General features: G+C 38.4%; 1 protein-coding gene across 1 annotated transcript in view; it reads right to left on the reverse strand.

Moving 5' to 3' along the window:
* The window catches only part of ABCC4 (ATP binding cassette subfamily C member 4 (PEL blood group)), a 152749-nt gene that overhangs the window by 97988 nt on the left and 41686 nt on the right, over positions 1–13075 (reverse strand). Inside the window, exons 4-5 of the mRNA XM_085890317.1 lie at positions 10862–11053; positions 10392–10486 (exon numbers count right to left, since the gene is read on the reverse strand). Of these exons, the coding sequence (XP_085746443.1) occupies positions 10392–10486; positions 10862–11053 (287 nt within the window). The remainder of the gene's footprint in view (positions 1–10391; positions 10487–10861; positions 11054–13075) is intronic.

A 13075-nucleotide genomic window follows, 5' to 3' on the forward strand; every position in this document is an offset into this window, starting at 1 on the left:
TGCACGGGACGGGGACAAAGACATGAGCAAGGTGAAAGCACTACGACCGTCTATCAGCAATTATCTAGTCACTTAACAGTTTTTACTTACAGGACACGGCGCCACCAACATTCATTCAAAAGAAAGGAAAAGGCCACCCTCAAAGACGAGGGTGCCAGACAGGGTCCGTAGACCTTTATGGCATGGAGCCTGGTTGACCGAACGGAACCCACGAGACCGTTGCAGGTTACCTGCACCCTCGTGGTGCGATGGTGGGAAAGCTCTCTCCGGCGCTCTCCTCCCGGGTGCGCAGGGTGCGTGGCAGAGCTGCAAAGCGGTGCCTCCCGTCCGCATCCCTCGTCCCACGCCTGGACTCCCCACCGACTGCGAGCTCCGACGACTCGACCCGAACCACCGAACCCATGACTCTCCGAAAACCAAGACGAAACCACCACGAAGAAGACACTAACAACACTTTACTTGGCGTCCTGCGCGCCCTTATATTCCTCAGTTCCAACGCCTCGCTCCTTCCCGTTTATTGCTCCGCCCCCCTTCCAGCTCCTGCGGGAAGCTTCCGGAAAAGGGGCATACCCTCTCGCCCCCCCTCCCCGCGCACCTCGCTGGGGCCGAGAGAATCATTCTTGGCACAGGTCCAGGGAGATTCATTCCCCCAAAATGAGGCCCCTCCTTCACATGACCTTTGACCCGCATCGCCCTTCCCCCACACCAAAGCGTGGGGAAAACAGGCGGGAATAACAAGGCGGGAGAATCAGGCGGGAAAATCCGCACACCATCGGAACTCCTCTGGTTTCTTTCGCTTCGTAGAGACGGTTTACATGAGTGGAGAGGGTTGTGATGTGGTTTGTGGAGAAGGGGATTGATAGTTGGCGTAGCGGGGAAGGTGGTTAGGTGGTTGGCATAATTGTTGTTGTGTGGGAGCGATGTTAGTGGTGGCGGTGGAGGCCCCCGCGAAGCGGTGGTCGAGAGCGACGTTGGTGGTGGTGATTTGGTTGTGATTGGTGGTGGAAGTGATCGTGGTTGTGGTGATGGTGGCGTGGTTGGCGTTGTGGTTATTTATGAGTGATGTTGGTTGTTGTAATGGTGGTTGAGATGTGGTTGGTCCAAAATAATGATAGGAAAAGAAAAACACTATCTCAAAGGATCACAGCCCTGTTACACAAATAACTTCCATTAAACAACGGTGGGGAAATCGAACTGAACACAGACTTATCGATTTAACTGAACTAAGGACCTTTATGGTGTTCTGCGAATTTCCACAGCCGTAATAATATATACATATATAGTCGATAGTTGATACTCAGGTTGAAAACTTGACTTTGTGAAAATAGTTAAATTATCAAAATCTAAAAAGTTGAGAATATGGAGCATTTTCAAAAGCAGGCAGATGTTTACACATCTGCTTGAACCAACTATGAGACATCTTAATGAATTTGGAAGATTTTTGTGGTTGTTAAATTTTATCATATTTTCCCACATCGGTAAAAACATCATTAATTATTTTTTTTAGAAAATATATTATTTAATTTTTTATTGGCTTTTTTAGAAATTCTATGTTTTATCCTGAGTTCAGATTTAATTTCAAGGTAATGCATTATTTCATTTATACAATATCTTGTGTTATTTCCCTGAAAATGGCAATCGTAAATAATATACATCATCAATCCATGAAACATTACCGTTATTTGTTCAGTCTTTTCTCTTGTAAGAAAAGGTGTATTATCACCCTTGTACTTAACATTCATTTCTCTTGTTAATCTTGTAAAGCAATTCATTTCTGGTGTAATTTTGAAACAGTTGTGTTCCTTGTTATATTTTATATTTTCATGAATTAGAAGATAATCACAGAATATACATTGTTTATGGACTTTCGACTGTTTAATCCCACCCTATCACGTGCAGGACAATTCTCAAATTTGTCATATTGAGTATCAGGGAATTCAAGAGGCTCAAGATCGAGTACACTATTCATATTAATAAAGTAAAACTTTACTTCAAACAAAATTAATCTTTGGTACTTTCATTGGTGCTTTCACAATCATCGATAAGACTACTTTCAGAACCATCATTTGAACACAAACTCTCAGTATCATAACTGTCTTCTGTTCCAACAGAGATACTATCATCACTCTCATAATCTTCAAAATCCTCAGTTGAATAATGACTCATATTTAATTCGCAGAAATAACATTACCATCTATATCTATATACTTTTTTTCATTAACAGATTCAACTACTACATTTTTTTATATTAAAGGTAATTTTAAAATGGTCCTTAACTACTACTGAACGAAATGTCATTTCACCTGATATATTAACATCTTTATTTCATCAGGATTTACATCTTTAGGTTATTGAAAAAAATACAAATTTTTCCTTGCATATTGCAGATGGTCTTATCTTTTCTTTCTTAAGCTTCATCCATAAGGTTTTTCTTTTTTGATACTTTTTCCTGTTTCATTGCTTTTTCTAGTTTTGAATATGTTGCCACAAGGAGAGGAAAAACTTTTGTTGGGCTACATTAATTGATGTTCTTCCAGATATACTAAAAGCCCTTCCACTGAAGGAAATTGAAGAACTCATATTATTCACCATAATTGTATATCTCCAATAGTTGTTATACTTATCTTTATTCAATTTTACATCCTCGACATATTTCTCAGTATCTTTTACAAATGAAGAGATTGATTGAAACTTGTCTTTTGTGTCTTGATATATTGTATTTATTAAGTAAAAAACGGTGAATAAAATGCTTTCAAGCACAGATTCACCTATAAATTAAATGGATTTTTCATCAAGAAAAGTTTAGTTTCAGCAAAGTTTTGCTATATAAATATGATGAATGCAACGTACTGCGAAGTTTGTAATCATAAATATAAATGTTATAAAAAACACCTTCAAACCAACAAACACACATTCAATCTTTTCAGACAAATATCTCCATTTGAACAAGAAACAAAACATTGTGATAAATGTAATATTGATATTCTTTAAAAAAAATTACAGTAGACATCTTCATTCACGCACACACAAGAAGAATGAAGAAAGGGAAGGGGCTACTAAATTCTCTATTGAAAACACTGATGGGGCATTTAAAGGACATATAAAAATAAGATTGTTTCACTTTCAAGACCCTGGACCATCTTCAATCTTTGAAGCTGTTGATATGATTAAACAAAGTATTGAAACTGAAATTAAAAACGCATTAAGTGAAAGGAGAATTTTTAAGTTTTGTATAGGAGTAAAATTGAATGTGGTAAGAGAAGGTGATGAAACTACTCCCGATATGAGGACAAACACTCACGTTATCAGATCATTTCAAGATTTTGTGAGATATAATGTTGATGATGAACTCCAGAGACAAGAACAAGATGTTGATAACACTGTAGTAGGTCATGGATTTGCGATTTCTAAAATAATCTTTTTAGATATACACATCTTAAAATCAGATCAGATGCATCTAACAACTTCTTCTTATATTGATTTACCAAAAGAGATAAAACTTAAGAAAGCGGCTGTTAATATTCAAAACAAGGATAATAAATGCTTTCTATGGTCTGTTCTTGCTCACTTACATCCTCCACAACGGAAACCAGAAAGGGTTGAACATTATAAGAAATACGAGAATACGCGAAATGTCAATGATTTAAAGTTTCCAATGTCATTCAGAGATATTCCGAAATTTGAGAAAATGAATTATCTATCTGTTAATGTTTATGGATTAAGGGATACAAAGTTCAGATATTAAAAATTTCAAATAACTATAAAAATGATGAAACACACATCGACCTTCTATGTTATAGTTCGGGGAAAAATTCACATTATGCTTATATCAAAAAATTTTCAAGACTAATCACCTCACAAGTATTCAAGAGAACAACAAAAAAAAACATATCTCTGTAAGAGATGTCGAAACTTCTTTCATACGAAAAAATGATTAAATCAACATTCAAAATACTGTAGTTATCATAAATCAACCGTAATTAATATACCAAAAGTAGGAAAGAAGATATCATTCAAAGATTACAACAAATCGAACAAACATCCATTTGTGATATGTGCTGATTTTGAAAGTATCCTTGAAAAGACAGATACTGTTTCTCCAAATCCAAATACATCATACACAAATAAGTATCAAAAACATACTCCTTGTGGTTTCTGTTATTATATCAAATCATCTGTTGGTGATAAATACAAGTTAGAACTTTATAGAGGAGAAGATTCCTCAAAGGAGTTTGTAAGACGATTGGAAAAAGACTATAAGACAAAGAGAAATAATGGTTAAAACCTATAAACCAATGTCATTAACAAAGGGAGAGAAAAAAGAATTTAGGAAGAACAGTATCTGTCATATTTGTGAGGAGAAAATTGAGGGAGAGGTCAAGGTTAGGGATCACTGTCATCTTACTGGTAAATATAGAGGACCAGCTCATTCCCGTTGTAATCTTAATTACAAGCCTCCATCCTTTATTCCTGTCTTTCTTCACAACAATGCCCACAATGACACACATGTATTTATAAGTAAACTTTCAAAGACATCTGGAGATATTTCTGCCATTCCTAAAGGCCCAGTCACACCTTGACGTTTTAGCCAGCAATGGCAACGTATTAAAATGTATGTAAAACGCTGGCTTACGTTGAACTTTTGATGTTTTTTTAAAGATTCGGACGTATTCATAACGAGTTGGTCTTATGCATAACGTATTAGTAACGGACACAGAACGTTTCGTTGTGTTATAGATAAGTTATACCAACGAATGCTGAACCTGTTGTCGGCCTTCACAACCTATGTCCAACGATAGTCTAACTTGGCATAGCGTGCTGCACATATCGCCGACGATGACATGGCATAGGTTATGAAAAGGCTGCCGCACAATGATTCAAATCATAACCGCCACAGAAATGGAAGTGTCAACATCGCAGTCACACCTTGGCGATCTTGCCAGCGTATGCCAACCTCTGAAACATGCATCTAAAACGCTGGCGCACGTCGAATACGGTATGGGTAAGTTTGGTATGCGTGAATAGAACGCTAAAGTACGCGATCATACGTCGTATTAAATGGAGTACGTCTTGTAATTTTAAACATGTTGAAAATTTTACGATGTACTTGCCATATGACACATGCTCCGCATGCGATGGGAATAAGTTGTACGCACGATATGCGATCGTTGACACACATCGACACACGTTACTTAAAAGGTACTCATAAGTCGAAACACGTCAAGGTAATGGTTAGCGTCAGTGTTCCAGACTCCCGTTTTTTTTTCTTTGGTATGATGGTGTACAGTGTAGAGTGCGGTTATGATTTAAATCGTTGAGCGGCAGCCTATTAATTATATTATATTATAACCGCACTAGAAATCGAAGTGTCAAAATCACCATCATACCGAAGGAAGGAAGAAAAAAAAAATCAAAAAAATAAAACCAGGGAGTCTGTAACACTGACGCTAACCATTACCATGATGTGTTTCGACTTATGAGCACCTTACAAGTAACGTGTGTTGATGTGTGTCACCGATCGCGTAACGTGAGTACAACACGTTACTCATAGGTTAGAAATAAGTTTCGGGTACGCTAAACATTACCTCGATGTGTTTCGACTTATGAGTAACTTACAAGTAACGTGTGTCGACGTGTGTCAACGATCGCGTGACGTGCCTACAACTTATGGCCAGCGTTATGCGGAACGTGTGAGTCATACGCTGGCATAAGTCTTAAAATTTTAAGCATGGAAAATTTGAGGACAACCGAAAAGTACAACGTTTAAAGCCAGCATACAACGATGTATGGCAGTGTTTTTCAGCGTGCTCTCAATGTTATCAAAACTTACCCATAACTTATTCGACGTGTACCAGCGTTTTAGACAAATTTTCTAAAAATCGGCATAAGCTGGCTAAAACGTCAAGGTGTGACTGGGCCTTAACAGATCAAAAATCCATCTCACTCACAAAAACAATTCATACATCCCCATAACCCATATCAGATTTCTTGACACATTCAAGTTTATGGCAAGTCCATTATCTAACTTAGCATCAAATATTAAAAACTTTCCGAATCTTAAATCACATTTCTCAAATCAAGAAGAGATTGATCTCTTATCACAAGAGGGAATATATCCGTATGACTATATGGATTCATTTGAGAAGTTTAAAGAAACACAACTTCCTTTAAGAGAAAGTTTCTATAGCAAGTTGAATAACACTCATATTTCCGATAGAGATTATACACAAGCTAAAAAGGTTTGGGAGAAGTTTAATATAAAGAATCTTGGATCATATCACGATTTGTATCTTAAAACTGATGTATTATTATTGACTGATGTGTTTGAGACTTTTAGAACAGTCTGTCATAATAAAAATTCTTATGGATTCAACCCCACTCACTATTGCACAGCCCCGGGTTTGGCTTGGAGTGCCATGTTAAAAATGACAAAACATGATTTGGAATTAATCAGTGATATAGATATGCTTTTAATGATGGAGAAGGCTAAAAGAGGAGGAATATCCCAAGTATGTTCCAAGAGTTATGCTAAAGCAAATAACAAATATCTTCCCGATTATCTATCTATAATTCCAGCAATCTCTGTGTGTCTGTGTGTCTGTCTGTCTGCGACCGCCGTTTCTCGACGACCGCCGGTCCGATCCGATTGAAACTTGTCAGGACAATTGCCGGGGACCGGCGGATGTGCCTTTTCGAGGGTTGATATGAATCGGATGAGCGGTTCCCAAGTTACGGCCATTTATCTGTCGACCAATGACAGGACACGGTGCTATGACATCACGAATGACGTCACAATTAATGTTTATTTATTTATTATTATTTCTTTTGCACGATTGAAACTTGCCAGGAATATTGCTGGGGACCCGCGAATGTGCCTTTTCGAGGTTTGAGAGAGAGAGGCTGCACATACTGGCACTTACCTTTGGGCACGCACCTACGGGCCCGCCCTTACGGGCCCGTACTAGTAATAACAATGCGGACAACTCTGACCTTATGTTTTATGATGCTAACAATTTGTATGGGTGGGCTATGTCTCAATCTTTACCTTATGGAAAACTTAAATGGATTAAAGAAAAACATTATGAAAAAGTTTTACAAGACATTGTTATCTCCACTCAAAAATAATTGGATGAAGCTGAAGTTGGATATTATTTTGAGGTTGATTTAAAATATCCAGAAGAACTTCATAAGAAACATAAAGATAAAGAAAGTCCAAGAAAAGAATGGTTAAGTGATTACCAACAGTCATTTAATATAAAAGGTATATCTCGAGAAAAACTACTTACGACATTAAATGATAAAGAAAGTTATGTTTTGCATCAAAGGAACTTGACACAATGTTTATCTGCTGCGTTGAGAGTTTGGAAAATTAATCGGATTTTGAAATTTAAATAGTCATTGGTTAAATAAGTATATTGATTTTAATACAAAACGGAAAACAGAAGCAAAAACAGATTTTGAGGACTTTTATAAATCAATGAATAATGCGGTATTTGGAAAGACTATGGAAAATGTTTGAAATAGGCAAAACATAAGACTTGCTACATCTTGGAAACAGGCTTCAAAGTTAATTAATAGACCAAGTTTTAAGCAAGCGGAGGTGTTTTCAGAAAACTTTTGTGCTATTCATTTGAAAAAAAGAGAGTATTGAAATGGATAAACCTATTTATATAGGTCTTATTGAAGTATCAAATAAGTCTTATTGAAGAAATAACCAGGGTAAAAGTCGATAAAACAAATAAGCGGATAAATTTAACAACAAATAAGTTGGAGGATGTAAAGAAAAAAAATTAATATCCTTGAATGGACATAAAACTTTGATGGTTATTAATTGAACAATGAAAAAACAATTTACTACAATCTCAAAATGATATGTGGCTCAGGAGGTGATAAGACAAGAGCATTAAGAGAAGTTTATCATTTCATCTCTGCTCAACAAAGATACTTAAACCAAGAACCAAGTTCCAAGTTATACTTTGTGAATACACTCGATGGAAATGAATGTTATAAGAAAATTGAGTTATTCCCTAAAGTAGAACATGGGCAAATATTCGTCGGTTCGCTCTTTGAGTATAATGAAAATATGAAAGGACTGTGATTATGTTGGGGGGAAGCAGTACTTTAATCAGTAAGTCACAATTTTTCATTTGCTTGCATGGGAGGGAAGGAGATAGGTGAGGAGGAAGTGTCTCTCATTTTGAGCTTTTGGTGCTTGGGTCAGATAGTTTTTCCCTTTTTCCCCATTCATTTGAATGGGCATCCCAGAAGCAACATTTATCATCTACTCACGTCATTTTCAAGGAACATATAACCCCCATGATATTTGAGGGTTTACTGTATTACAAGTTGTCTTTCCCGGGAACCATCAGCGATCTCTGCACGCGCGAAGCGAAAAGCGGGGTTAAGTGATCAGTCGTGTATGTGTGCCGTACATATATGTCTGCAATTTAAAAATTCATTTTCTCAGCAACCGTGTCTGATTGACACAAAATTTTCCAAATAGGTGCACCTCCTCTTGTAGAATTTTTGTCAAAATTCTGATGTCATAGGTCATGTGGTACAGGTGCCATCTTGGAAAAACCGAAAAACTTTGCACCTCTATATCTCTAAAACCGCTTCATGGAAGAAATTTACACGTATGGCTCATTGTCAAGTACTCCCCATGGGGAATAAGATATGTTATTGATAATGTCATCGGTGCCTTCATTATGACGTAATTCGACAAGTGCAACGCTTGATCCGGTCAGTATGAAAAAAAAAATTCTCAGCAATTGTTGGTCCAATGGATACAATTTTTACCATTTAATTGGAGCACCTTCTTCTGTCAAATTTTTCAATGATAATTATGATGTCATATGTCACATGGTACAGGTACCATCTGAGAAAAATGAAAAAAACATTTCTCCTGATTAGTGTTTTTGTTGTTATGTAGTCAGCAGAGCTGTGGTCTTTCTCCAGTTTGGGTCATTCTCACCTCCTCTACCTTATTAGCCAACTCCTCTTCCAAACTACGTTGTTGCTTATCATCCTCGTCATCCTCTGCTCAACCCCTCTACCCATTATCATCTGTCCTTCCTTCACTTGTTTTCTTTGTGTGTGTGCTGTTGCCATGAATCAATCTTTTTCACCACACATCCTCCACACTTCACATACAGAGCACATTCTATGTGTGAGGATGTCCTCCCTCCCGTCAGCATTCCAACTCTCATTGTTTATTTGTTTGCTGTGCTGCTTTGGTATTTCTTTGTTTAAAGTAGGCTGCATTGTCCTAGCTTTTTGCCGTAATGCAGGGCTTTACCTGTTTTTGGGGCAGGTGTAGCCATTAATCTTAGCAGGACCACACCCCAGCTGCCTGGTGCATCTGCAAAGACTTCACAATGCTTTCTCTGTAGGGGGCTGTGACGCTTTGTTTGGAGTTTATTTTTATATTCTTGTTCAACAACACACCTGCCCCGTCATGCATCTTCAATGGGGCTTCCATTACAGCCTTGTCTCACCCTGTCTTCACAGTGGCCACAGTCTCGAAGGATCTGCTCAAGGCTTCTCAGAGCACCTTCAGCCATTCACACCAAACAGCACCTCCACTGCTATGTTCTCACTCGTGTCCACTTTAATCCTACACCAGGTACCGCCACATGGACCGTTCATTGTCCTGATTGAGATGGCAGCCTCGCTGCTTCTTCAGATCTGCATATCTTGTTATAACAAACCGTGCATGCCTCTCTCACCTTCGACTCCATATCCATACAGTGACATACATCCAAGCGCCGCGCTTCTCCACCTCGCAAGTGTGCCGTGCCATTCGCACCAAACAGCACTTCCACTCTGACGATTTCACTCATGCACACTTTCATCCTCCTCCAGGTCCCTCCACACTGGCCTTGTAAAGTTGTAAATTCATAACCATGCATTTGATTTCTCCATGGCTGTCATGAACACAATGTACCAAATGTTGGTTGATACAGTGTAATATTGCACCATTCAATCTGAGAGCAAGTGCAAGTTCAATGGGAGATTGTGCTCTGTTGACCCTCAGATTACGTTTCAAGATGTCCAAGAGTGGTTTGATTAGGTTTCAGTCATTGCTTCAAGCTGACTAATACAAACTAATTCCTCAGACACAACGGTATGTCAAGGTCAATGCAAAGTATTGCATTAGTGATTCGAAAAGCATGTCCAAAGCATCACAAGACGACACATTCATAAAGTGTATGCTGCAATGCAGTTTGGGAAAAGTAATCAGATGCAGAATGAGGGTTAATTTGAATTTTGGGTATGATGCAGCAATACATTTGCTCATATGATGCACATTGCAACATTACTTTGCTGTACCATCATGTAAACTGACATTTTTAAAAAGCAAGAAATTTTGTTGGTAATAATGCCCATACCTGGCCAAGTTAATCCGTGCCTTTTGACCTCCACTGAGGGTAATTCCACGATCACCAATAACTGTCATGTCTCCCTCTGCCAGAAGCTGGAGATCCTACACCCAGGGTCAGCATCAGAGGTATTAATCCACTGTGAAATAATGTTTCATCCTTTTTTTGTTTCTTTTTTAATTCCCATTTCCTCTGATTAACAACTCAATCCCTTTCTCATGAAAACAAAAACTTCTCCCATCCCCTCTTTTCATTTCTTTCATAGCATTACTTTTTATCTTCTAAACTCAGTCATCATATTCCAAAACATGTAAAAAAAAATATAAAAAAACCCCCAAAAAACCATAAGAATTGTTTAAAGACTTCATCTGCATTTATTTCCCAAATTAATTTTTTTTTACTTTTGATAAGCAAATGATCCTTGTGCCGGAAAAGGAAATCATTACGGTCTAGCTTTAAGTTCACAAAATGGCACTGACCTTGGTAAGAGCACATGCTTTCACTACCCGATTGTAGTGCAGCTTGTTGTAGGAACTGCCAAACAGGATGTTGGATCGTACAGTGCCAGGGAACACACATGACTGTTGTGTCGCATAGGCGAGTTGACCCACATGCTTCAAGCTGCCTTTTTGAAAAGGGAGCTCGCCAAGCAGTGCAGCCAGGAGAGACGACTACAAAAGGCCATGCCAGACAAACATGGTCAAGATGTCCCAGCAATGAAGGGAGTTTTGAATATAATCTTTGAAACTCATGGTAAATTAGTACAAGCCGACTGTAGATACCAATATAGTTTTTTCAATGCATTACTATTGTTTGTATCGTTAGGAAGCCTCAAATAAAGTTTAGAATCATTCGTATAAATCAACAATGGAATAATGCTTCCACCTGAAAATTATTCCAAGAGCTTTCCAAGAATCTGCAGGTTGGTTTGGGAAGTCCATTCATTAGACGTGCAATAAGTCGTGCCATGCCATTCAGAAAGGGCAAAGATGGAGCCTTGAAGGCCTCAACAGACCCTTGTAATTTGAACAAGAGCTTTGTTTGTTTCAAAAGTTAAACATGGACAATATATGCAAGCACCTGATAAATAAAGCTGGAAAAAAAACACAATTCAGTTATCAATGAAGAGGGATCTAAATCTAAGGTTCCACTTGTAATCCTGTTTAATGACCAGTAAACAAAGATCAGGATCTGAAAAAAAAAAAACAGAAATCTCATAAACACCTAAGTTGTACTGACATTGAAAGATTACTTTTGTACACTTGTTATTTTTTTTCGACATCTCAGCTCATGGAAGAGCAAGGAGACAGAGGGCAAAATTGAAAATGCACACTGGCTGTAGGACTGCAATTGGACAGAAACAAGGCAAAGAATGAACAGGAAAAGAGAAGAGAAAGATGGGAAGGAAACACAGTCATCTGCAAGTAAGAGGGTTGTGTTAATGTGGGGTAAATAAGATATCAGGTCAGAATACCACCAGAGATAGTGGTGCAACACTAACTTGATACTTGTGATTGAAGTCTCCAGACAGCTGCTCACAAAGAACAAAATAGATGGGTTGAGGAAAGCCTGGATTTTGGGAGTTTAACCAGGAGGGGTTTACTGCAGAGGGTCACAGGGTTGATATATCAGAGGAGCTGGACCAGAGAAGAGGTGGTTAAAAAAAAAAAGACAGACATCTGACCTGCATGCAATGTGACAGCAACAGGCCTTGTGATTCAGCCTCATTATGAGTAGTCACTTCAATTTGCCCTGTATATGGGAGAGCCTAACTTGCTTCACAGAGGCTGATATGTACGATTAAAATATCAAAATATTCAGCAGTTCAAACCCCGGCTGAGTCATATCAAAGACTTAAAAAATTATACATGCTACTTCCTTGTGTGACGTTCAGCATTTAAAAGGATAGAGCATGGACAACCTCCATTGATTGGCATCCATGGGGTGGAGGAAATGCTCCACTGAGTGCGGTGAGAAAAGCGGTGGCATTGTTATGATGTTGCTGAAACCCAGAGTATCTCGAAGTGATGGCACTTCCCCAAGCTCAGTAGTGTGTGTGTGTGTGTGTGTGTGTGTGTGTGTGTGTGTGTGTGTGTGTGTGTGTGTGTGTGTGTGTGTGTGTGTGTGTGTGTGTGTGTGTGTGAACGCGAGTGAGCGCTGTCATGTCTGGCTTCCTTCTTGGGACTACAGTGCAGTAATTGGTCTTTATTTTGATTCCATTACGAGCCCAAGACCTTGTATTAAAACACAAAGAAGAATAAAAAGAATGGCTCGCGATGTCCATATTTGTATGTTATGTTCAGTGGCTGATACATGATGACAAATAAGTCACCATGGTGATTTTGTTGCTTCATCTCTCCCAATAATTAATGGAGGTCCTCAATCTAAAGGAAGGGTTCAGAGCTGTGTCTGAAAAAAAGATATCAGGCATTCAACAGACTTGCATCCTGCTATACTTTATTAATTTATATCTGGTGTACAAAGCCACTTACTTTCCTGGCTTGCTGATTTCCTTCAATCATGCTTGAGGATCTCAATGGAATCCCATCATCTCCTCACCTAGTAGAAGCTACAGTGCTTCAAGGCAGTGTCTTGTGTCCAGACTTGTTCCACAAATACATTAATGACATCTGGGACGGTCTGAAAAACAATCTTTCCCTTTTTCAAATGAGTCCACATTATGCAGGATGATT

Source organism: Eptatretus burgeri, chromosome 7, assembly GCF_056783735.1.
Source record: "Eptatretus burgeri isolate ZD-2024b chromosome 7, Ebu_testis_v1, whole genome shotgun sequence".
NCBI classification, from domain to species: Eukaryota; Metazoa; Chordata; class Myxini; order Myxiniformes; family Myxinidae; genus Eptatretus; species Eptatretus burgeri.